Source organism: Bombina bombina, chromosome 5 (assembly GCF_027579735.1).
Source record: "Bombina bombina isolate aBomBom1 chromosome 5, aBomBom1.pri, whole genome shotgun sequence".
NCBI classification, from domain to species: Eukaryota; Metazoa; Chordata; class Amphibia; order Anura; family Bombinatoridae; genus Bombina; species Bombina bombina.
The window spans coordinates 715,491,221-715,519,043 of NC_069503.1; the positions used below are offsets into that span (position 1 = coordinate 715,491,221).

At 37.7% G+C, this 27,823-nt stretch overlaps 1 protein-coding gene across 1 annotated transcript in view; it reads left to right on the forward strand.

Moving 5' to 3' along the window:
- Nucleotides 1-5,008: 5,008 nt before the first annotated feature.
- The window catches only part of TMEM170B (transmembrane protein 170B), a 77,534-nt gene continuing 54,719 nt past the window's right edge, over nt 5,009-27,823 (forward strand). The window contains exon 1 of the mRNA XM_053713104.1: nt 5,009-5,105. Within this exon, the coding sequence (XP_053569079.1) occupies nt 5,009-5,105 (97 nt within the window). The remainder of the gene's footprint in view (nt 5,106-27,823) is intronic.

Consider the following 27,823-nt stretch of genomic DNA (forward strand, 5'->3'; position numbering starts at 1 on the left):
TATTTCTCTCCCTCCCTCACTCTCTCCCTCCCTCTCTCTCCCCCTCTCTCTCCCAACTTTCTCTCTCTGTCTCTCCCTTTCTCTCTCTCTCTCTCTCTCTCTCTTTCCCTTTCTCTCTATCTCTCTCCTGCCTTCTTTCTCTCTCTTGCTCTATCTCCCTCTACCCTTTTCTCTGTCTCCCTCTCCCTTTCTCTTTCTGTCTCTTTCTCCCTTCCTCTCTCCCCCTTTCCTCTCTCTCCCTTTCTCCATTCCTTTCTCTCTCTCTCTCTCTCTCTCTCTCCCTCTCTCTCTCTCTCCCCTTTTTCTCTCTCCTTTCTCTCTCCCTCTCTTTCTTTCTCTCTCTCTCTCCTTTCCTCTCTCTGTCTCCCTCTCCCTTTCTCTTTCTGTCTCTTTCTCCCTTCCTCTCTCCCCCTTTCCTCTCTCTCCCTTTCTCCCTTCCTTTCTCTCACTATATCTCTCTCTCCCTTTCTCTCTCTCTCTCTCTCTCTCTCTCCCTCTCCCCTTTCTCTCTCTCCTTTCTCTCTCCCTCTCTTTCTTTCTCTCTCTCTCTCTCTCTCTCTCTCTCTCTCTCTCCTTTCCTCTCTCTGTCTCTCTTTCCCCCTCTCTCTCTCTCTCTCTCTCTCTCTCACTCTTCCTCTCACCCTTTCTTTTTCTATATTTCTCTTTCTCTCTCTGTCTCTCTCTCCCTTTCTCTCTCTCTCTCCCTTTTTCTCTCTGTCTCTTTTTCTCTTTCTTTCTCTCTCTCTCACCTTCTCTCTTTCACTCTCTCCCTTTCTCTCTCTCGCCCTTTATCTCTCTATCTCTCCCTTTCTCTCTCTGTCTCTCTCTTTCTTTCTCTCTCTCTCTCTCTCTCTCTCTCTCGCTCTCACTCCCTTTCTCAATCTCCCCCTTTCTCTCTCTATCCCTTTCTCTCTCTGTCTCTCTTTTTTTCTCTCTCTCTCGCTCTCTCTTTCTCTCACTCTCCCTTTCTCTCTCCCCCTTTCCTCTCTCTCTCTCTCTCCCTTCCTTCCTCTCTCTCTCCCTTTATCTCTCTCTACCTTTCTCTCTCTCTCTCTCCCTTTCTCTCTGCCCCTTTCTCTCTCCCCTTTCTCTCTCTCCATTCCTTTTCTCTCTCTCTCTCTCTCTCTCTCTCCCTTTCTCTCTCTCCCTTTCTCTCTCTCCTTTTCTCTCTCTCTTCCACTGAAAAATGAAGCTTCCAATGCATTCATGTTCTTCTGCATTTTATATAACATTTTAGATAAAAAATTAAATGTATCAAAATATTTTTAATGGTGTGGGGGCTTCACGGATTCTTGCACCGTGGGCCCTGAGATTTCTAGTTACGCCTCTAAGTGTAACTGTACTTTGTAGTGTATTTTTTATGTGTTTTATGCAACTTTCTCTCTCTCTCTCTCTCTCTCTCTCTCCCTCTCTCTCTCTCTCCCCTTTTTCTCTCTCCTTTCTCTCTCCCTCTCTTTCTTTCTCTCTCTCTCTCCTTTCCTCTCTCTGTCTCCCTCTCCCTTTCTCTTTCTGTCTCTTTCTCCCTTCCTCTCTCCCCCTTTCCTCTCTCTCCCTTTCTCCCTTCCTTTCTCTCACTATATCTCTCTCTCCCTTTCTCTCTCTCTCTCTCTCTCTCTCTCTCTCTCTCCCTCTCCCCTTTCTCTCTCTCCTTTCTCTCTCCCTCTCTTTCTTTCTCTCTCTCTCTCTCCTTTCCTCTCTCTGTCTCTCTTTCCCCCTCTCTCTCTCTCTCTCTCTCACTCTTCCTCTCACCCTTTCTTTTTCTATATTTCTCTTTCTCTCTCTGTCTCTCTCTCCCTTTCTCTCTCTCTCTCCCTTTTTCTCTCTGTCTCTTTTTCTCTTTCTTTCTCTCTCTCTCTCACCTTCTCTCTTTCACTCTCTCCCTTTCTCTCTCTCTCGCCCTTTATCTCTCTATCTCTCCCTTTCTCTCTCTGTCTCTCTCTTTCTTTCTCTCTCTCTCTCTCGCTCTCACTCCCTTTCTCAATCTCCCCCTTTCTCTCTCTATCCCTTTCTCTCTCTGTCTCTCTTTTTTTCTCTCTCTCTCGCTCTCTCTTTCTCTCACTCTCCCTTTCTCTCTCCCCTTTCCTCTCTCTCTCTCTCTCTCTCTCTCCCTTCCTTCCTCTCTCTCTCCCTTTCTCTCTGCCCCTTTCTCTCTCTCCCCTTTCTCTCTCTCTCTCTCCATTCCTTTTCTCTCTCTCTCTCTCTCTCTCTCTCTCTCTCTCTCCATTTCTCTCTCTCCCTTTCTCTCTCTCCTTTTCTCTCTCTCTTCCACTGAAATTGAAGCTTCCAATGCATTCATGCAGGGTCGGCTCCAGAATGAATGAAATGGGGGGGCATTTTTTTTTCACGAGGGGGCACGCATTTAAAAAGCATGTATGAGAGTCAAAATAAGAGCAGACCTACTGTGGCAGTCCAGGGGTTACATTTATCAGATCTCTGGCTGTGCAGGAGTTAAATTTGTTTATATTTCTGGAAGTGCAGCGGTTACATGTGTCATATCTCAAGGAGTATAGGGGTTACATTTATAAGATGTCTGGCAGTGCCGCAGCAGTTACATTTACCAGATTTATGGCAGTGCAGGGGTTACATTTGTCATATCTCAGGAATGTCTCCCACATATGACACAGCCAGTGGACACACATACACACACACACACATGGTATATATGTATATACACATATATATATATATATATATATATATATATATATATACACACACACAAACAATATATATATATATATATATACACACAGTGTGTGTATTGTGTGTATGTATGTATGTATGTATGTATGTGTGTGTGTGTGTGTATATATATATATATATATATATATATATAATAAAACAACATTGGGGACAAATAGATGTTTTGAAACATGTAAATAATAAACATAAGGCTATTTCACTCATTGTCCAACAGCTACATTTGAAGTGTGTGTATTTGAGCACCTATAATCTGACACACATTTTACACTGATCACTGCAGATAAAGCAGGCACAATGCACACTTGTTTTGTGTGACCTGCAGTGGGGAAACCAAGGAATTCCCAATTTGCTTCTTTATCTGTGGCTGCCAGGATATAAAGCACAATAGGGAAGGGATACTACTCTCACACACACATTGGTTATACGGCTGTGTTTTCACAAAATTACTTCTGCCTTCCCTCTCACTGACTGTTAGCTTCTCCCAGCACTTCCTGCAGAGGTCTGATGATGTCATCATCTCACTTCAGCTCCGTAGTAAGTGGGCTAGCAGGAGGAGGGGCATTGCAATCCCTAGGTTAACTGTGAGAGCACCAGCAGGGAAATGCAACTTTATTTCTTATCTGGTTGTAAATAGAGGAGAGTAAAGAGATTAGCTGGGCCCTCCAGTGGAGGATCTCTTTTAAAATGTAAAAAAAAAAAAAAAAAAAAAATTTTTTTTTTTAAATCACTTCTTTTGCCCTGGGGGGCACAGCATTCCATTTGGGGGGGCATTGCCCCCCAAAGCCCCCCCTTAGAGCCGACCCTGCATTCATGTTCTTCTGCATTTTATATATCATTTTAGATAATAAAAAATTAAATGTATCAAAATATTTTTAATGGTGTGGGGGCTTCACGGATTCTTGCACCGTGGGCCCTGAGATTTCTAGTTACGCCTCTAAGTGTAACTGTACTTTGTAGTGTATTTTTTATGTGTTTTATGCAACTTTTCTGTTTTCTCTAAACGTTTAAACAGAGCTCTTAAGTCACAGTAATCATTCTAGTGTAAATCGCAATTATGCTCACACGATCGTATTTACTTTCAACTCGTAATAGGAGGGGTAAGCTCGATGAGCGCGATTTACCCCTTATCACTCATGTGCAAAGGTTTCCGATCCACTTGTAATCTAGCCCTAAGGTGTAATAAACCAAACTGTGTGACTCTCTTGCACACACAGCAGCTAAATGACCTAGTAAGTTTTAACCTAACTGCGTGCTTGCAAAAATTTGATTGACTGTTTACCTGCAGCAAAATTCTAGGGGGGTGCAGCACCCCCCACTTGACCCCCCCCCCTTTCTTTCGGATACACATAGCAGAGGCTGTAGGCAAGTTAGGAAGCAATCAAATATACTCAGTCACTGAGACTGGGCGAGAAGACAAATGCACCTATTAAAGCAGTAAATAGTGTGTAGCTGTTGTCACCTGGCAAATCAAATTTTGTGACAACCCCAAAAATTGTGTTAAAAGACGAAATATATGAGTGGGCAGGACTGTATTGGTGTATGACAACCAGGAATACACACACTAAAATGGACACGGAAGGTATTATTACCACATAAGGGAAATACTGAAATTCTGAATAGCATTCTAACCAAATTCTTAATTAAATGTACTATGTTAAATTAACAGTGACAATTACAATTCTAATGTAAGATTGGCTAATTAAGAAGATAAATGCAATTTAAAACAAAAGATGAAGAGCTTAATAATAAAACAGAGATATACTGAATCGCAAAGGTGTCTGGCAAGAATAATAAACTCCACCTCTTTATCAGTCCCCAGCCAGTGCAGTCTCTCCTGCTGCTGCCGTTCCATCCAGTGGCTTTGCCAGTCTCCTCCTCCTGGGTGATGATGGTGACTCGGGTGATGATGATCAGAGGAAGGAGGGGGCTGCGTGCTCATGATGATAGTGGTAGCAGCAGTAGCTTTGCTGCTCATCTCTGAGCGCTGCACACCGAACAGAAGCAGCAGCAGCAGGTCTGTGGCTGGTACTTGCATGAAGCGGTAGCAGCTCACTGGGTGTAAGCCAGACAAGGCTGCAGCGGCATCTTCCTACATCAATGTCTCCCTTGCGAGGCTGCTTTTCTTCCCCAGTCCAGCTGCGCCCTCCACTCATCCCCAGGCCATCCTTGCTTGGCCTCTTGTTGCTGGAGCTCCTTGTGCTGCTGCTGGAGGAGGAGGAGCAGCAGCTGCCTGGGAGCCCCGAGAGTCAAACCTCTCCCTCCTCCTCCAGCACCCTCCCTGCCGAGGGCCAGTTGGGGCAAGACAATGAAAGCACAGGGGGGCGACCACTCCATGATCAACCTGTCCGTACAGCAAGTGCTGAGCCTCTGGGCTCACGGGACTGTACTGAGGAGCCTGACAGGTAAGTGGCCACTTGAAAACCTTACACCTGTAGTATACTGGACGCAGCCCCTGTAACCTATCAAACAACACATAACAATTGTGCTAACCTTTCTGAATTGAATTGTCATATTGCTAGTGTGTGGCTCGATGCAGCTGTAGGAATATTTGGGATGTACAGAAATGATGACATTGGTTGTTTCTACAAAGTACTTCCCCTATCTATGCATAGAACTTGTAGTGTTCAATGAAGCGCGACAGTTTATAGGGTTTCTCTAATTGAAGCCTACATTTGTTTCTGTCCTATTCACCTATTGGCATTTCTTCCATGCATCTTATCTGAATAGGAACTATGAATTAGAACCTCAGAACAAAGGCGAGCAAGGATGCAGATGTAATTGGAATGTAATAGCTAATTGTGGCTCTAGGGCTTTTGAATGAAGAGCAAAACACTTAGATTTTTGGTGTCCAAGGCAATAGCACCACTACTTTTTCATCTGGTGCCTGGTTACTGTGTTAAAGTAAAGGGGATTTTTTTTATATGCTTGTTCCTGTTCAGAACACATTCCCTGCATACAAAGTAAGATCTTTGCTTTGAAAAAAGAAACATCTATCAAGTTCTATTCTTAATTGATAGTAATTCAGACTTCTTGTTTTGAATTCCTTAATTGTGTTATTGTGTAGTTAAGTTACATTGTTATACATTTTAGGATATGTTGAGCAGGTATAATGGGTATAAAGATGGGTATGGGTATAAAATTTTTTAAAGTATGCAGCAAATGTTTAAATATATTTTAATGGCATTCTTTCATTATAGCATAACATAGGCACTTTATTTAAAAACTGTTAGCTTTTACTTTATTTTCTAAATCAAAGCACTGAAAGCAATTTTGTCATCCGAATCTATTAATCAATCAATCAATCAAATCATAATTTTCCTTAGCTGTAATCTTAGATTATCTTAAAGGTATAATCAAAATGAAACATTTATGATTTAGATAGAGCAGGGAATTTTAGGCAACTTTCTAATTTACTCATATTATCAATTTTTCTTCGTTCTCTTGGTATCTTTATTTGAAAAAGCAAGAATGTAAGCTTAGGAGCTGGCTCACTTTTAGGTTCAGCACTTGGATAGCGCTTTCTGATTGGTTTCTAAATGTTGCCAACAATCAGCAAGCGCTACCCAGGTGCTGAATCAAAAATGGGCCGGCTCCTAAGCTTACATTCAAAGAAAGAAAGAAAGAGAACGAAGAAAAATTGATAATGGGAGTAAATTAGAAAGTTGCTTAAAATTAAATTGGTCTAACATACTTTTTTTCCGTCAGATATATTTTAACGTATATTTTGTTTGTACATTTCTTTATAACATTTATGACATAACTATTCAGTTTGCTCTATATAAACCAGCTAGCTTGTATTTTAAATCAGTGATGGCCAACTTACTAACACATTGGATCACATTTTTAAAATCTTTAAGGGCCACATATACGTATATGGCTATTGAGCAAACAAATAATATATTCAGTGGTACAGATTTGGGTAAGGGTGCAGGGTATCCTCTGTCTGCTGTTCTGCTCTCCAAAGGGCTTTTTTTAGTTATTATTACTACCCCGAAGAAATGCTCTGCTGCTGGTATAACAAATCATTGAAAATACATTAAGGGAAAAGGAACAGTAAACACCTTGAGATTTTTATATAACATTTTTAGATATACAAAATAAAACAACACTGGTTATTTATTTGCCCCCTTTGCATGTAATTTATCCCTGAAAATTGAGCAATTTCTGACTTCTCAAGGCTAACCCTGCTACATACATGTTACTAATTGGCTGTATCAGATAATAACCACAAAACAATTCCATTCATTCTAACTTCACAACAGAAGTTAGACTTTTGCTTTGCAGTCTAAAGCCCAGATTGGCACCACCAAATAAGGCAAACGGCAGGCGGATTTGGCTATTAAAAAATAATTGCAGTAAAAAGGATGTTAGTTTGTTTTAAAATACATTAAGACTTGGTTAATATGTTATTCTATAGGAGCACAACAGAAATGTCTTGTAATTACAACGTTCTTACTGTTTCTTTAATGCTCTTGGTATCCTTTTTTAGAAAAACAGGTAGGAAGCTTCAGGAGCGTGCACATGTCTGGAGCACTATTTGGCAGGATTCTATCCTACCTTAAAGTTTTCAAGACATGTCCATGCTACCTACCTAAGTGTTCTCTACAGGTGACATCTTTCCTACATCTATAGGGATATGTTTAGATTCTATTAAAAATATATGATTTATTTATATTTATAATGTATTTTGATAGGAAATGTTGTATTATCACTTTTTGTCGATTTAAAGGTTTTGGATGTGCATTTATTTTAATTGCTTCAAATGTATCTATTTGACTGTTCACTGAAATACGCCACTAATACAAAGACAGCTAAGTCATCGTATTATTAATCAATTAAAAAAAAGCAAACTGACAGTATTTGACTTTGTACGCTTCATTTTCAGGGTAAAATTTAAAAAAAACATATTTACAAAGATTGTAAAAGATACTATGGCCCATTTTCTAAAGCTATCCGCTCAGGCAAAGATCTGTCAGTGCCGCAAGGTCTTTCACGGTACTCTCAATAGGTAAACTATACCTTGAGAGCTGTGTAACTCGCTAAGGGGCATAACTGACATTTATTATAATAAATAGAGGTTGAATAAAAAAAAACATATTGTCAGCACAATGTAAAAATAAAAGTATGCGTTAAAATTTGTATTAAAGGGACAATAAGCACTTTTTACTATAAAAGGGATTAGTTTTGCATAGTAAAACAACTTTTCAACATACTTTATTTATTTTGCCCCCTTTTAATATACTTTAGGCCTGAAATTAATGTGTGTTTCCTATAAAAACAAGTTCCTGAAGGTGCATTATTGTAATGAATCGGTTTTACAGTTTCAGTAGTTTTTTATATCCAGTATAAGAAGATGACGCAAGAACTTCTAATAGAAATCAGTGTGCCCATCATAGCTACGTTCAATTGTCATTCATAGATAGTTTAGCAGTGGTGAGGATGGAGTTGGATTGCAATAGGTTCCTCTTGAACTTGCGATTGTGCAGTCCTATTTAATGGCCGGTTATTAAGATGTCATCAAAACAGTGCAAGCGGGACTTAGAAATAAGCATTAACAGAATGAGATTGCTCCACGCCATTGTTTTAAGCACAGATAAAATGTGTTTATACTGGTATTCCAAATGGTAAAAAATTGTTTACCAGAGAATCTTAATGCAGTCAACATTTGTTAATGTGCCTTATACTTTGAATGTATAATACACAGTTCACTAATATCGCTCATTTTACAAGAGGTGGGTTAAGTGTTGGGTTTGAGCGCCCAACAAAATAGCGCTGGAAAATGTAGTTCTTTTTTAGAAGTGAATTAAAGTGTTAATGCTTGATTAAATGAATAACAAAACGTATAATATATGAAAATAAAGTAATGTTTTTCTACTCATCACAATCAATATATATATATATATATATATATATATATATATAAAAAATTGCAATATATTTTATTTATTTTGTCCCCCTTTCCTGTATTTTCATTCTGACAATTGTGAGCTTTTCAGTTCCTTTAAGAAGTGAAAGTGCAGAACACTGTTATATTTCACACAGTAATTGGCTGCACACTCTAGTGACCTATTTATAACTTTCCCTAATTGGCCTCAGCAGAGAAAGAAACCTAAGTTACAACATGACAGCACCCAATGCTTTATAGACACTAAAACTTTACACTTATTTTGTCAATATTTAACCCCTTTGCTAGCGGGAGTTTCAGAGTAAAACTTGCGCAAAATACTTGAGAATTCTAAGCAATTTGCTATGACTCTGATTAAACAGAAATATAGCTTTCGATTTACCTATAAATGCTATATATATTTAAAGTAGACAACCCAATGTATTGATCTAGGGCCATTTTGGTATATTTGATGCCACTATTTGGCCATCAGATACGATCATTTAAAAAAAATAAATTGGTAACTTTTTCGCAAACTTCTGGTTTCTCACTGAAATTATTTACGAGCAACTACTACAGTCATATGACAAATGGTTATAAAAGCTTCTCTGGGGTCCCCTTTGTTACAAAATAGCAGGCATGCATGGCTTTGCCATTTATTTTTGGCAATTAGAATGCTGCAAATTGCAGCTTTGCACCTTACATGAAATTACTGGCAGTGAAGGGGTTAATCAATTAGCTTGTAAGGTTAGTTTTTAAAGCAGAGTAGCGATTACCCTCTCACCTGACACCTCCCACTCCCTGATCCCTTCCAAACAGCTCTCTTCCCTCCCTCACATCCCACTGGTCACGACTATCTTAGGTACTGGCAGAAGGTCTGCCAGTATGCAGTTTAGGGAATTATTTTTTTAGTCTTTTGTTGTCATTGTAATGATGCCTACTCACCTTCCTGATCTCCCCCCAAACAGCTCTTTAACCGTGCCTCCTACTAGTGCTGGCCATCTTAGGTACTGACAGCTGTCTGAAATTACCCAGTTTATATGTTTTTATTTTTTTAATTTTATTTATGTATAATTTTTCTGTAGTGTAGTGGTGCCACCTTCCTCCCCTCTCCCTTCGATCATTAGTGAGGATGCCCCCCACTTCAAATTCCCCTTATCCGTAGTGTAGAAAGTTCCCATCCCTCTCTGTACCTTCAGTTTCTTTCTGTAGTGCTCTTTAGTATGCTCTCACAGAAAGAAGCTACGTTTTAACAAAGGATAAAGAGAAAGAGGTACATTTATTAACAGCTTAAATTGATTATTATTTTTTGTTAAGATTGTACGTGTTAAAATAGTATGCTCTATCTGAATCATTAAAGTCTGATTTGGACTTTCATGCTCCTTTGGAAAGTGATTTTGTTCAGCCATTGCTCTGTAGCATCATTTAATCATTTTAATAAGTTCTAATTCCAATAAAGATATAAACCCTTTTCCTGTTTTGATTAAAATATTTTCATTTTTATAACTATTTTGTAAGCTTAAATGTTGATTACTCATGTAATATGAAACACTGTTATGCATCTCAGTGCATCACAAATATAGGTTGTTTTTAGAGTGATTCTCAAATATAGTTGTCAGTCATCTATTAGAGTATCAAATAGGACAAGGGTTGAGAATCTCATCATTTAGACACAAGTCAATGAGTCAGCAACCAGACACATGCGCACGAGAAGAGATATTTTTATATATAAACATTTGTATAGAAGTTGTTTACAATGTACGCTACAGAAAATGTATAGGGAAAAATAAATCACATTTTTTACTATTCCGTATGGAGGCGTTTTACTAAATGTGGGTATTTTTGCTAACTAAGGTTATTTTCTAAAAGTGTTTGGTCTGCTGAAAAATACATAAATTGTGTATTCCACACACCGGTAAAAATGATCTATCTATCTATCTATCTATCTATCTATCTATCTATCTATCTATTTCTCTCTTCTATTGCATATATTATATTATAGAATTTTAAAAAGTCAGATGTTTTACCTTTTTTAAATATTGCAATAAGCCAGCATTATACAGTTTCATCATTACAATATAATGCATCTTGACATGACTATAGCAGAAATGAATTGCTTGGGGTGTTAATTTGTTAAAAATACACATATTATTATAAATATATATGATTATATGATTTGCTTTCCTATTCTTAATTCAGATAGAGCATGCAATTTTAAGCAACTTTCTAATTTACTCCTATTATCAATTTCTTCTGTTAAGTGTGATCAGTCCACGGGTCATCATTACTTGTGGGATATTAACTGCTCCCCTACAGGAAGTGCAAGAGGATTCACCCAGCAGAGTTGCTATATAGCTCCTCCCCTCTACGTCACCCCCAGTCATTCTCTTGCACCCAACGACTAGATAGGATGTGTGAGAGGACTATGGTGATATATTTAGTTTTTATATCTTCAATCAAAAGTTTGTTATTTTATAATAGCACCGGAGTGTGTTATTCCTTCTCTGGTAGAATTTGAAGAAGAATCTACCTGAGTTTTTCTATGATTTTAGCCGGAGTAGTTAAGATCATATTGCTGTTTCTCGGCCATCTGAGGAGAGGTAAACTTCAGATCAGGGGACAGCAGGCAGATTAATCTGCAAAGAGGTATGTAGCAGTTTATTATTTTCTGACATGGAATTGATGAGAAAATCCTGCCATACCGTTATAATGTAAACTCAGCCTTGAATGCAGTAGATGTAGCTGATATCAGGCAGTGACGTGCACTCATAAGAGGCAGGTGAGGCAGTGCCTCCCCCTGGCCAATCTATGTATTACACCCTTTTTGTAAAAATTTAAAAAAAAAAAAAAATAATCTTTTTTTTTTTCAAATCTATATTTTTTTAATAAACAGGTGACCCCCCCTACCCCCCCACCCCTCCACCAAATTTATTTTGTTATGTGCATGCATTGTGCAAAACTTTAAAGTTTATAATACATTATGTCATGTACAATACATACATTCATATTGCGCAATAATAAACTGGAGGCTAGCTATCCTTGTATTGCGCAATATGAAATGTATAGTACTATGGGCCGCTGAGAGACTGCTGCTGCCATCAAGAGGATAATCAGTGCAATGCAGCAGTGCTCTCAATGCGGCCCATGCTCCCACACCGGAGGCTCGCCTCGGGAGCAAGTTGGCCGTCTCAGCCAATCAGGATCTCCCTTGCCCGCAACTGTGTCTGAGTCTCTGGGCGGGCTGCCGGAATTGAGGCGCGCGTCGTCAGCGTCTGTCACGTGCCCGGCGTCGTCTCAGCCTCAGACTACAGACGGAGAGTCGGACATCGAGCAGCAGCACTGAGTATCAGTATTGATTCTTTTACTAACAGCTAGCTACGTAGTAAAAAATCTACAGTCTTAGACGACGGATTTGATCATCTCTTAGGTAGGTAACCGACCGTAGTAGGTACTAGTGCAAAATTCAAAATTAATAAATGTTTTACATATTTCATTTTCCACTGGAAAATGAAATATGTAAAACATTTATTAATTTTGAATGAAGATCTTTGCAACTCAGAGATTAATTAATTTATGATTCACAATGTGAATCATAAATTAATTAATCTCTGAGTTGCAAAGATCTTCATTCAAAATTAATAAATGTTTTACATATTTCATTTTCCAGTGGAACAATTCTTTTGCATCTATATTTTTATTTAGCTCTACCTTTTTTTACTCAGTATTTTTTAACATTAAACTTCATAATGTATGAGGTGTATTGCCATAAATATACTAAATGTGGGGTGTGTTATTGAAACTATTCCACAGTGGAATAGTTTCAATAACACACCCCACATTTAGTATATTTTATGGCAATACACCTCATACATTATGAAGTTTAATGTTAAAAAATACTGAGTAAAAAAAGGTAGAGCTAAATAAAAATATAGATGCAAAAGAATTGTTAAAGGGACGTGGAGGTTATATATTTTTGCTGAATGTGAAATTCACATTCAGCAAAAATATATAACCTCCACGTCCCTTTAACAATTCAGCAAAAATATATAACCTCCACGTCCCTTTAACAATTCTTTTGCATCTATATTTTTATTTAGCTCTACCTTTTTTTACTCAGTATTTTTTAACATTAAACTTCATAATGTATGAGGTGTATTGCCATAAATATTCTAAATGTGGGGTGTGTTATTGAAACTATTCCACAGTGGAATAGTTTCAATAACACACCCCACATTTAGTATATTTTATGGCAATACACCTCATACATTATGAAGTTTAATGTTAAAAAATACTGAGTAAAAAAAGGTAGAGCTAAATAAAAATATAGATGCACAAGAATTGTTAAAGGGACGTGGAGGTGATATATTTTTGCTGGATGTGAATCATAAATTAATTAATCTCTGAGTTGCAAAGATCTTCATTCAAAATTAATAAATGTTTTACATATTTCATTTTCCAGTGGAACAATTCTTTTGCATCTATATTTTTATTTAGCTCTACCTTTTTTTACTCAGTATTTTTTTACATTAAACTTCATAATGTATGAGGTGTATTGCCATAAATATACTAAATGTGGGGTGTGTTATTGAAACTATTCCACAGTGGAATAGTTTCAATAACACACCCCACATTTAGTATATTTTATGGCAATACACCTCATACATTATGAAGTTTAATGTATAAAAAATACTGAGTAAAAAAAGGTAGAGCTAAATAAAAATATAGATGCAAAAGAATTGTTATATATTTTTGCTGAATGTGAATCATAAATTAATTAATCTCTGAGTTGCAAAGATCTTCATTCAAAATTAATAAATGTTTTACATATTTCATTTTCCAGTGGAACAATTCTTTTGCATCTATATTTTTATTTAGCTCTACCTTTTTTTACTCAGTATTTTTTAACATTAAACTTCATAATGTATGAGGTGTATTGCCATAAATATACTAAATGTGGGGTGTGTTATTGAAACTATTCCACAGTGGAATAGTTTCAATAACACACCCCACATTTAGTATATTTTATGGCAATACACCTCATACATTATGAAGTTTAATGTTAAAAAATACTGAGTAAAAAAAGGTAGAGCTAAATAAAAATATAGATGCAAAAGAATTGTTAAAGGGACGTGGAGGTGATATATTTTTGCTGAATGTGAATCATAAATTAATTAATCTCTGAGTTGCAAAGATCTTCATTCAAAATTAATAAATGTTTTACATATTTCATTTTCCAGTGGAACAATTCTTTTGCATCTATATTTTTATTTAGCTCTACCTTTTTTTACTCAGTATTTTTTAACATTAAACTTCATAATGTATGAGGTGTAATTGCCATAAATATACTAAATGTGGGGTGTGTTATTGAAACTATTCCACAGTGGAATAGTTTCAATAACACACCCCACATTTAGTATATTTTATGGCAATACACCTCATACATTATGAAGTTTAATGTTAAAAAATACTGAGTAAAAAAAGGTAGAGCTAAATAAAAATATAGATGCAAAAGAATTACACACACATATACATACACATGCAGATATACACTACACACACACACACATATCCTTTGAAAAGCATATCTAAATATGCTCTGTAGCTACTGAGCATATTTAGATATGAATTTCAACAAGGGGTATCTGATTTTCTTCATTCTTTTGATATCCTTTGTTGAAAAGCATATCTAAATATGCTCAGTAGCTATTGAGCATATTTAGATATGAATTTCAACAAAGGATATCTGATTTCCTTCATTCTTTTGATATCCTTTGTTGAAAAGCATATCTAAATATGATCAGTAGGTACTGAGCATATTAGTTCGTTTTCATATTATTTGTAAATTACTTTGAAAAGTATTTCCAAGTTGCTGTTTATTTGCTAGTGTGTTAAACATGTCTGATTCAGAGGAATATCTCTGTGCTATATGTGTTAATGCCAAAGTGGAGCCCAATAGAAATTTATGTACTAAATGTATTGATGCTACTTTAAAAAATAGTCAATCTGTACAAATTGAACATATTTCACCAAACAACGAGGGGAGAGTTATGCCGACTAACTCGCCTCACGTGTCAGTACCTGCATCTCCCGCTCAGGAGGTGCGTGATATTGTAGCGCCGAGTGCATCTGGGCGGCCATTACAAATCACATTATAAGATATGGCTACTGTTATGACTGAAGTTTTGGCTAAACTACCAGAACTAAGAGGTAAACGTGATCACTCTGGGATGAGAACAGAGTGCGCTGATAATGCAAGGGCCATGTCTGATACTGCGTCACAGTTTGCAGAACGTGAAGACGGAGAGCTTCATTCTGTGGGTGACGGTTCTGATCCAAATAAACTGGACTCAGACATTTCAAATTTTAAATTTAAGCTTGAGAACCTCCGTGTGTTACTAGGGGAGGTATTAGCGGCTCTGAATGATTGTAACACAGTTGCAATCCCAGAAAAAATGTGTAGGTTGGATAAATATTTTGCGGTACCGACGAGTACTGACGTTTTTCCTATACCTAAGAGACTTACTGACATTGTTACTAAGGAGTGGGATAGACCCGGTGTGCCTTTCTCACCCCCTCCTATATTCAGAAAAATGTTTCCAATAGACGCCGCCACACGGGACTTATGGCAAATGGTCCCTAAGGTGGAGGGAGCAGTTTCTACTTTAGCTAAGCGTACCACTATCCCAGTGGAGGATAGCTGTGCTTTTTCAGATCCAATGGATAAAAAATTAGAGGGTTACCTTAAGAAAATGTTTGTTCAACAAGGGTTTATATTGCAACCTCTTGCATGTATTGCGCCTGTCACGGCTGCAGCAGCATTTTGGTTTGAGTCTCTGGAAGAGACACTTCAATCATCCACACTAGATGACATCACACACAAACTTAAATTCCTTAAGTTAGCTAATTCATTTATTTCAGATGCCGTAGTACATTTAACTAAACTTGCGGCTAAAAATTCAGGATTCGCCATTCAGGCACGCAGAGCTCTGTGGCTAAAATCCTGGTCAGCTGATGTTACGTCTAAATCTAAATTGCTTAATATTCCTTTCAAAGGGCAGACCTTATTCGGGCCCGGCTTGAAAGAGATTATTGATGACATTACAGGAGGTAAAGGTCATGCCCTGCCTCAGGACAAGGCCAAAGCCAAGGCTAGACAGTCCAATTTTCGTTCCTTTCGTAATTTCAAAGCAGGAGCAGCATCAACTTCCTCTGCACCAAAACAGGAAGGAGCTGTTGCTCGCTACAGACAAGGCTGGAAACCTAACCAGTCCTGGAACAGGGGCAAACAGGCCAGAAAACCTGCTGCTGCCCCTAAGACAGCATGAATTGAGGGCCCCCGATCCGGGACCGGATCTAGTGGGGGGCAGACTTTCCCTCTTCGCCCAGGCTTGGGCAAGAGATGTTCAGGATCCCTGGGCGTTAGAGATCATATCTCAGGGATACCTTCTGGACTTCAAATCCTCTCCCCCAAGAGGGAGATTTCATCTGTCAAGGTTGTCAACAAACCTAACAAAGAAGGAAGCGTTTCTACGCTGCGTACAAGATCTTTTATTAATGGGAGTGATCCATCCAGTTCCGCGGTTGGAACAAGGACAAGGGTTTTACTCAAATCTGTTTGTAGTTCCCAAAAAGAGGGAACCTTCAGGCCAATCTTGGATTTAAAGATCCTAAACAAATTCCTAAGAGTTCCATCGTTCAAGATGGAAACTATTCGAACAATTTTGCCCATGATCCAAGAGGGTCAGTACTTGACCACAGTGGATTTAAAGGATGCTTACCTTCACATACCGATTCACAGAAGTCATTACCGGTATCTAAGGTTTGCCTTTTTAGACAGGCATTACCAGTTTGTAGCTCTTCCATTCGGACTGGCTACGGCTCCAAGAATCTTCACAAAGGTTCTGGGCACTCTTCTGGCGGTACTAAGACCGCGAGGAATTTCAGTAGCTCCGTACTTAGACGACATACTGATACAAGCTTCAAGCTTTCAAACTGCCAAATCTCATACAGAGATAGTACTGGCATTTCTAAGGTCGCATGGATGGAAAGTGAACGAAGAGAAAAGTTCTCTCTTTCCACTCACAAGAGTTCCCTTCCTGGGGACTCTGATAGATTCTGTAGAAATGAAGATTTACCTGACAGAGGACAGGTTAACAAAACTTCAAAATGCATGCCGTGTCCTTCATTCCATTCAAGAGACCAGAAATTCTCTTCTATGGTGGCTTTATCGGCCACATCTGTCCAGGGGAATGCCATTCAGCAGGCCAGACTGGTCAATTGTAACAACAGACGCCAGCCTACTAGGTTGGGGCGCTGTCTGGAATTCTCTGAAGGCTCAGGGACTATGGAATCAGGAGGAGAGTCTTCTTCCAATAAACATTCTGGAATTGAGAGCAGTCCTCAATGCTCTTCTGGCTTGGCCCCAGTTAGCAACTCGGGGGTTCATCAGGTTCCAGTCGGACAACATCACGACTGTAGCTTATATCAACCATCAGGGAGGGACAAGAAGCTCCCTAGCAATGATGGAAGTATCGAAGATAATTCGCTGGGCAGAGTCTCACTCTTGCCACCTGTCTGCAATCCACATCCCGGGAGTGGAGAACTGGGAGGCGGATTTCTTAAGTCGTCAGACTTTTCATCCGGGGGAGTGGGAACTTCATCCAGAGGTCTTTGCCCAAATACTTCCACGTTGGGGCAAACCAGAGATAGATCTCATGGCGTCTCGACAGAACGCCAAGCTTCCGCGCTACGGGTCCAGATCCAGGGATCCGGGAGCGGTCCTGATAGATGCCTTGACAGCACCATGGACCTTCAGGATGGCTTATGTGTTTCCACCTTTCCCGATGCTTCCTCGATTGATTGCCAGAATCAAACAGGAGAAAGCATCAGTGATTCTAATAGCGCCTGCATGGCCACGCAGGACTTGGTATACAGATCTGGTGGACATGTCATTCTGTCCACCTTGGTCGTTACCTCTGAAACAGGACCTTCTGATTCAGGGTCCTTTCAAACATCAAAATCTAACTTCTCTGAAGCTGACTGCTTGGAAATTGAACGCTTGATCTTATCAAAGCGTGGTTTTTCTGAGTCAGTTATTGATACCTTAATACAGGCTAGGAAGCCTGTCACCAGAAAGATTTACCATAAAATATGGCGTAAATACCTATATTGGTGCGAATCCAAAGGTTACTCTTGGAGTAAGGTTAGGATTCCTAGGATATTGTCTTTTCTACAAGAAGGTTTAGAAAAGGGGTTATCCGCTAGTTCCTTAAAGGGACAGATCTCAGCTCTGTCCATTCTGTTACACAAGCGTCTGTCAGAAGTTCCAGACGTTCAGGCTTTTTGTCAGGCTTTGGCCAGGATTAAACCTGTGTTTAAAGCTGTGGCTCCACCATGGAGTTTAAACCTTGTTCTTAACGTTTTACAGGGTGTTCCATTTGAACCCCTTCATTCCATTGATATAAAGTTGTTATCTTGGAAAGTTCTATTTTTAATGGCTATTTCCTCGGCTCGAAGAGTCTCTGAGTTATCAGCCTTACATTGTGATTCTCCTTATTTGATTTTTCACTCGGATAAGGTAGTTCTGCGTACTAAGCCTGGGTTCTTACCTAAGGTAGTCACTAACAGGAATATCAATCAGGAGATTGTTGTTCCATCCTTGTGCCCAAATCCTTCTTCGAGGAAGGAACGTCTTTTGCACAATCTGGATGTAGTTCGTGCCCTTAAATTTTATTTACAGGCAACTAAAGATTTTCGACAAACGTCTTCCCTGTTTGTCGTTTACTCTGGTCAGAGGAGAGGTCAAAAAGCTTCTGCTACCTCTCTCTCTTTTTGGCTTCGTAGCATAATTCGTTTAGCTTATGAGACTGCTGGACAGCAGCCTCCTGAAAGAATTACAGCTCATTCCACTAGAGCTGTGGCTTCCACTTGGGCCTTTAAGAATGAGGCCTCTGTTGAACAGATTTGCAAGGCTGCAACTTGGTCTTCGCTTCATACTTTTTCCAAATTTTACAAATTTGACACTTTTGCTTCCTCGGAGGCTATTTTTGGGAGAAAGGTTCTTCAGGCAGTGGTTCCTTCTGTATAAAGAGCCTGCCTATCCCTCCCGTCATCCGTGTACTTTTGCTTTGGTATTGGTATCCCACAAGTAATGATGACCCGTGGACTGATCACACTTAACAGAAGAAAACATAATTTATGCTTACCTGATAAATTCCTTTCTTCTGTAGTGTGATCAGTCCACGGCCCGCCCTGTTTTTTAAGGCAGGTAAATATTTTTTAAATTATACTCCAGTCACCACTACACCCTTGGCTTCTCCTTTCTCGTTGGTCCTTGGTCGAATGACTGGAGGTGACGTAGAGGGGAGGAGCTATATAGCAACTCTGCTGGGTGAATCCTCTTGCACTTCCTGTAGGGGAGCAGTTAATATCCCACAAGTAATGATGACCCGTGGACTGATCACACTACAGAAGAAAGGAATTTATCAGGTAAGCATAAATTATGTTTTTTCTTCGTTCTCGTGGTAAAAAAACCCATTAATGTAAGCCTAGCAGCTTGCCTATTTGTGGTTGAGCACCCGGGCTAGTGCTTGCTGATTGGTGACTTCATTTAGCCACTAATCAGCAAGCGCTAACCAGGGACTGAACCAAAAAATGGGCTAGCTGCTAAGCTTTCATTACTGCTTTTCAAATAAAGATACAAAGAGAACGAAGACAAATTGATAATATTAGTAAATTAGAAAGTTGCTTAAAATTGTATGCTCTATCTGAATCATGAAATAAATGTGGGTTTAGTATCCCTTTAATGCTGTTAGATCTTATAGAAAGAAGATAACTGGAAATGTTGTTAATTTTCTAATCAATAGTCACTTTAAATACAGCAATGCAATGTGATGTGCCCATTGTGAATATGTTTTATAAATGAAATTCATAAGCCCCATTCAATATTTTGTTGCTAAACATTTATTTAAAAAGAGGAAAAGAACATGACATAGCAAACATAAACAAAAAATGAAATATTGACAGGGTTGGTTGAAGGGACATAAATGTATATTTGCTAATTAAGAAGAGCTAAAAAAAGCAATACAATTGAACAATAAAAATACCTTTTAATAACAATATTGTGTGCAGTGTTGCAATAAATTAACATACAAGCCCAGTGTGAACGCTTTCCAAAGGGATTAACACCTTATTTGCAGCATTTTTTTTTTTTTTTTTGAATGGCCAAATTATACCTATCACTTATTTGGAGTAGCTCATTTGGCCTTGTTACTGGTGTAGACAATACTTGCCACTGTCATTTTGTTAGGGATAGATATTTAGGGCTAGATTATAAGTGGAGCGCTAAATTATTATGCTGCCGCAAAAAAGGCAAATTTGCAGTTTGTGGGAGTGAGATAATAAACCATGCATTGCAAGTGGCTAGTTATTGCTACCGCGAGTTCGCAGTAGCAATTAGCACTTATAAAATTAACCAGAGATCAGATCTCAAAGCGATATTTGGCGCTCCACTTGTAATCTGGCCATTAGTATAGACTTGTGAAGTTATCAGTGTGCAGTTCCAAGTCTCAGGACTGGAAAACTCAACACTTTCAAATTTTATTTTATTGTTTTATTTTACTGCAAATAATTAAACATTTTATATTACCATTTCAGCTCTCTAAGCTCTTCATTTTTGTTTCCCTTTGTATGCTTAAACACATATAAAAATAAAACCCTGTGTAGGAGCATTTAATTATTGCACTATTATTTGTATATAATTATGTGTTTAACAACCGCAGAGGGTAAAGTCAGCTCCAGAAAAGCATTACACTACAGGACCTAGCTGAACACATCTGGTGATCTGAAGACAAGAAGCATGTGTGTAGCCCCCCCCCCCCCCCAATCACCAGCTAGCTCACATTAGTTGCTGCTCCGGTTCCTACCTATTTTTACCTAGGTATGCTTTTAAACAAATGTCACCAGAGATCAAAGTCAATTTATTAATATAAGTACATTGAAAAGTCTCTTTAAATTACATGCTCTGTCTGAATGTTTTTGGAAGTTTTTCTACAAATTAGTAGGTAAATGTGATTTATATTAAATTTGGATTGGCGGGGGGGGGGGGGTGGAGAAAGAGAACAAAGTAAATTTGATAATAGAAGTAAATTGAAAACTGTCTTAAAGGGACAGCGTAGACAAAATTAAACTTTCATGATTCAGCTAGGGTATGCAATTTTAAACAACTTTCCAATATTCTTTTATAATCAAATTTGCTTGGTTCTCTTGGTATTCTTTGTTGAAAGCTAAACCTAGGTAGGCTCATATGCTGTCTAAGCCCTTAAAGGCTGTCTCTTATCTCAGTGCATTTTCACAGTTTTCACAGCTTGACAGGGCTAGTGGACCATGTAGATAGCATTCTGCTCATTCCTGTGGAGTTACTTATGAGTCAGCACTGATTGGCTAAAATGCAAGTCTGTCAAAAGAACTGAAATAATAGAGCAGTCTGCAGATTCTTAGATCCAAGGTAATCACAGAGATAAAAAGTAATATAACAGTGTTGGTTAGGCAAAACTGGGGAATTGTTAATAAAGGGATTATCTATCTTTTTAAACAATAATAATTCTGGAGTAAACTGTCCATTTAAATTGGATGCTCTAACTGAATCATTAAAGTTTAATTTTGATTTTCATGCCCCTTTAGGAGTTAATTATCTTTTTTTAAATGTTAGGATAGATCATTTTTATGTAATGTTAAATATATTTATATAGATTATAATTAATTCTTAACAAATTAAATACTTTTTCTTAATTAAATTTGTTATTCATACTACCTGTTCCTTCTTTATTTAACCCTCCCCCCGTTAGGACATTTCATGCCATCCTAATTGCGTTGGGCTATAGCGCCCTTAGGACGGCATGCCGTTTGGCTGTCCTGAAGCCTGTGCAGCTTTTTAAATGGGATTGTGGGCTGCAGGGCGTGCCGAGCATCATAAACGCTCACTCCTGACCCGATCTCATCATTGAAATCACGTGATTGCATGAAAGATTGTGTGATTTAAATTTTTACTTATTTGTTTACATCAGAACTTTGTTCCGATGTAGACAAATAAGCTCAGGCGGTAAGGAGTTAACACAAATGACAAAACAAACTATTCTTTGCATTACAAATAAACAGACATTCCCACAAAATAGGGAGCAGCTGTGAATCATGAAGCATCACACTAAATAAAGCGCATAACTAAAATATGAAGGCATTATTTTATTGTTACATGATAAAAAATGAATAATTGTTGATAAAGACATATTTTTAATCTTAGTCCACAAAGTAAACACATTTCAGATTTTGTTTCCCATGAAAAAAATATATATCTAAGCAATAATAGATTTTGTTACTCTTTATTTCTACATATTTTGAGATAATTTGTGCAGTCTTACAATTTATTATTGAAAATACAAGTCTGAAATCTGTACAGTGCATATGGGTAATTTTACATTTTAAAGGTTAAATTAAAAATGTGCAAATTATTGAAATGAACATCATATATAGGGTTGATTTAAAAAAAACCAAAAAAAAAAAACCTTATTTTATTAATCCACACTATTACACTCAATATAAACACTGCCATGCAAACTATGGGGTTGATTAAAATCTTTCTAATATAGTCTCTGATAAAGAGGTTTAATTTTCAGTCAACATGGGGAGCATGTTGTTTTGAATGATCACAATACAAAATGGATAAGCTCCCTAAAAGTACACAGCCGCAAATGTCTATTCACTTGAAAACTTCTCAAACATGTTTTTAGTTGTTAAGTAGTTGTTATCGGGGTCGAAATTTGGAATTTACCTTAAACTGACATACCTAAATAGGCTCAGGAGCTTGGAGCTAGCTGCTGATTGATGGATGTTTATATATATATTTATATATATATACCTCCTTTTTAGGTTTTGTGCCCTTTAAAGTATAGATAACAGATGTTTTGAATAATCCATTTGTATAGTGTGTGAGGGAAAGCATCATTTACATGTGTGAGATCAATCTACTATAATCTGAATCCATCCTTATAACTGGTAAACAATATGAATGTCGTTAGTATATAGGCATGATGGGTATACTGGGCATGTTTGTTCAGTGTTTATATTTATTATTTTAAATTTTTTCCATTGATTAAGAAAACACAATTTTCTGGTTTGGCGAGATTTACATCAGAAATCAGAACGAAAACTGTATGAAATTAGTGACCATTAGAAGAAGGTGGCCGCAACTGATATTTTCTAGAACAGGATTTTAACAAATCTCACACTTTAAAAACACTAAATTATGAGTATTATTCCATTGCAGCAATATTGCTGCAAAAATGGCACCAACACATAAAAACCTCACTGTAGAGTCAAGGTTTATCTTTACTCAATTTCTATTACTGTAAAAAGTAATAGAAAATTTTATACAATTGCAATTACTCAAAACACGATTTTTTGGACTTCTAATTTTTTTAAAAACTTGTGCAAAAGATCTCAGTCGCCAGCAAACAAGATAGAAAAGCAAAGTTACTTATAAATATATTTTATTGAGGTTATTATATCATAACAGAAAAACAAGAAGCCAAAAAACGAAAAATCATCATAACAGTTCTCTAACAAACGATGAACATGTGGCGTCTGTTCTAATACAATACAAATGACCTTGTTAACCTCATTTTATCAAAGTATACCTATACAATTTCATGTACATGACAATCAAAATCAGTTTTTCAAAATATCAAAATAAGAAGGAGTAAGAGAGCGAGAATTAAGTATAATGGATTAATAATATGATATATGCTAAACTTAAGCATACATTATTTTTAAGTCTAAAATAATAAATCCATTCACTTTGAGGAGAAACGGGCCGCTGGCCCAGGGGGTGTAGGTGGGAGAAGGGTGGCCGCGCGTAAAAAGGACATTTTTTTTTAATTTTCCTGCATTTTTATGTAGTGTTTCAGTACCTTTTAATAAACTCTAACCACTTACTAGCAAATCTTTCATGTTGGTTAAGACCACTATTAGCATTGTCCAATTGTTCTATGATATATTGTGAGTGTAATAAATATGATAAATTATTAATCGTAAGTGCTCGTTTAGCCTTCCAATTTTTCAGAATTAGTTATCTAGCTCCCAGAATTGCGGTGTTAACAAAGGTGACATTATGTATATAATCTGACGCCTCAGCCAAGAAAAATATTTCCTGTGGGTGGAGTATTAATTGCGAGCTTAGTATCTTATTCAACCAGAATTGCACACGGCGCCAGAACTGCAATATTTTCGGGCAACTCCAAAACATGTGGACCAGGTCGGCGCTATCAGAACAACATCGTGGACATAAATTTAATGAGTTACCGAACCAACTGTTCAAGCTTGCTGGCAGCGTATATACACGATTTAACATTTTAAAGTGTGATCTGCGCCATGACGCGGAAAGAGTGGCCCGTTCAGCCGCAATTATTATTATTTCACCTTGCCTGTATCCATAGCTAAATTAACATGAGACCACTTAGCACATATATCCGCAAGGTTTCGTTCTCCCATTGGTGCTAACACCATTCTGTACTAGTAACTACTGGAATGTTTTCCTAACTTATAGAGAGTGAGACCCATTCTTATAGCGGAGTTGGTCCATTCTCTAGTATGGTTTTGAGTGGTAGCGTTATACCAATGCCGAAGTTGTAAATACGCGTAAAAATCTACATTTTTAAGTTGATAACGATTTTTAAGAACTGAGAAAGGAAATATAGAAATATTATCAGGGTCTCGCAACTGAATTAAATGAGAGAGGCCCTGTGCAGCCCATCTGTTAAACAATTTATTATTTAGACCCGGAGTAAAGCAGGGATTCCTCGTAATTGGGACAACATCGGAGATTAAAGGATTATCGTCCATGCAACACCGAATGAACTGCCAGATAGAAAAGATAGAAAAGCAAAGGGTTAAATACCAATCAAACACGTGATTGACATTTGAAATCCTGCTTAAAAAGACTACAGTACTGTAACTGACAGTAACGAAAATGCAACATTGCTACATACAATTTCTAGATTTTACAGTTGTGATTTGCATTTTCTCACTTTTCCTGCAGATCTCATTAGCTGATGGACCATGCAATAGAAAATAATTAAGTTTTAATTCATTTAGAGCAGGGGCTTTCAAACCTGTTCTCAGACCTCCCTAACAGGCCAGATGTTCAGGATTACCTTTGGTGAGAACACGTTTACAACCATGTTTACTAATCAGCTGATTATTTCACCTGTCCTGACCTCTGATCTAGACCATATATACAAATACAGCTCTAAAATAACTTCTGTGGTTATTTCTGAATGTATTGCACATGCTCAACATAATAAGCTTAATATATAATATGATAGCATCTTGAAATACTTCCATATATGTAAAAAAAAAAAGGCCAGTTTGGGACTTAATCAAGTGCCTTTAGGGGTTGAATTTGCTAAGTGAAAAATGTACTTGAACACCTGAAAAGTATCAAGAAAATGGTTTGCATACGCTGTTAAAAATAGTTTTTTTTTTAACAGGCCAATAACAATTTTTTAGAGAAATGCTCAAAATCTCTCAATTGTGATATAAAAAAGCAGATAACCTGTTAATACAAAAAATTGGCAGATTGATTGCTATTGAGACCTTTGTGTTTTTTCAGCTTCATATGCCTCCCTGTAGAGCATTGTTATATATGAGATACTAAGCAGCAACTTAGTGAATTATACCTTAGCTATCATTTAAAGGGACATTACAGGATATACATACATAAATACTTAGATGTGCAACATTGATAGTGTTAAACAAATTATAGCATGGAACACAGAACACAGAGAGAATATTCAAACAAGCCAAGGGTGGCTTCTGTAGGTTCATGTAACATGCATTGAGCTGATATGGCAATAGAACAACTGTTTTGGTGGCTGTAGCCAGTTTATTTATTTATTTTTTTGCTAAACACATTTTAATAGTCTTTCATCATGTCAGTATGAAATAGGAAATAATGCATATGAAAGCCATGCAAGAGCAAAGCTTTTATATTGTAGGGTAGAACCATGCTAGACCTTTGGGATTCTGGGGTCATACAGAGTCTTATAATGTAAATCTCTGGTTGGAGCTTCCATAACAACTGCTAAATTAATGGCTTGAGGCTGTTTTATACAAAGCTTTAATGGTTGCTAATTTAAAAATGCTCAGCCACATTTGAAGAAAGGTCACATATTGTGCTTTTAAATATGGTCAATTCAAGAATAAAGAAGTGAATCATTTAACAATATAAGAAATGTTTTTCACATGTTAAGTCTTATATAATATTGTTCAATTAGGTATCACATTTCAAACATCTTTCTAAGCATTTCTGTATGCTAGAAGCAAACCATGTTTCAATAGGTTCTATCTTAACGTAAAGGTTAAATTAATGCATTTGACATTCTTTTGGAAATCTCAGCTCTTCCATGGTTTCTGTGCACCCAACAAACACATATACTGATACTGTATAATAATGCATTTTTCTATAATATATATCCTATGGTGTCAAGTGTATGTAGTAGCAATGTTTAAAATCAAATTTCTGGTCGGCCTACAAATTACTTCTTTTGTTTCGTAAAATGATGATGGTCCACTGTGCTCCTTAACATATGGGATATATTTCCTGCCTCCAGGCTGAGGTCAAGAACCCATACCAGAGCTTAAAATCCCTCCCACCTCGGTTCTATCTCTTAGTTTTCTTCTTGGCCTCGTAGGAGATGGTTGAGGATAGAGGCTGTTCCAGCAACTTGCTTATGTATTACAAATTGGGAGCTCAGACCTATGTGAGACCCAGATTCCCTGGGGAGTATCATTTACAAAGAAGACAGAAAAGCCTCTTCACAGAAGCAGAAAAATTACAGGGACAATGAAATACCCTGTTATGTGTACAGCATTTCCTTAACGGGACTTCAGCCATAACTACCCTCAGGCATTGCGGGGACTCGTCCCTAGCTTCCCCCTGAGGGACTCAGGTATTCCTTATGGCAATCCAATGCGGTACTCAATACCTACACTGGATGGGTTCTCTATGGGATTGTGCTGCAGATGCATTGACATAGATGACATGCGTGATAAACCAGTGGAGGGGGTGCTGCATAATGTAAGTGACTTTACACAGCACACACACAGCCCAGACGCTATTTGTCGGTACTCTGACAAAGGTGCAGCATAGCCTTAATTTGCTCTCCTCATGACACAATTGTTTTATCTTTTTCAGGTCCCTATCTGTCCTATCATGCTCAGGGACATAGTCTGGGAAGCCTGACACCCTTTTCAGCCTTCTGGCACCTCTGGAAATATCTTTTGGACACTTAGTGCAGTGGTTCAGTAGAGGAGGCTCTGGTTAGGCAGGAAAATAGTTTTTTATTTAGTCAGGAGATGTTTTATGCTTGGTGCACTAATATTTATTAAAAGATACAAAGTGATATTTGTTTGCTTTCTTGAAGCACCGCATTTTCTCCCGGCGGTAGCTCCGTCCTTTTACTGTTTCCTTGCTTCTTCTCCTCAGTATAGAGTCTCTATAGCTAGAAATTGTGTTTAATTGCAGTGTGGGCCAGATCCATATTTAATATCAGTGCCTGTCCGTCCCAGGAAGAGGGTAAGTACCCATACAGGAGCCGCCAGGGGGTACTTAAGGGCTAATAAGGGCTGTAGTGGTTACTACACTGAGAGATGACTGTAATCTAAGTGTAGAGGGCTCTTTACCAGGTATTATCTTTACATATATACATTGCATACTTTATTATAAGTGAAAACTGGAACAAAATGTCTCTTTACCCACTAATTTTTCTATAAGAGGAGTCGTGTTTGATATCCCCCTGTCTACATATACATGTTTATTTTGCAAATATGTTCCAGTATGCCAGGTCACTCAAATTTATGAAAATTGAATAACTCACATTTTGCATACATATCAGCTGCAACATCCACTTTCCAGAGAAAATTTGCCCTGTATTTGTCTCTCAGAGGGAAACTACTGTTTTACCCCTGAAACTAAAAATAACATGTACAAAACAGTGACAGTTTGTTGTCCCCAAACTAACTATATATAAGCGTAAGCGTAAATCTGGGGATTTAACTCAGTCTTCTGTGCAAAATATTTCTTCTATTGACAACCTAGACAACCTTTCTCTAGACAGGAGTTTTTATTAGAAGAACCTTTAGGCAGCTGTACATCACAGCACATTCTTATGTGATCTACAGTGT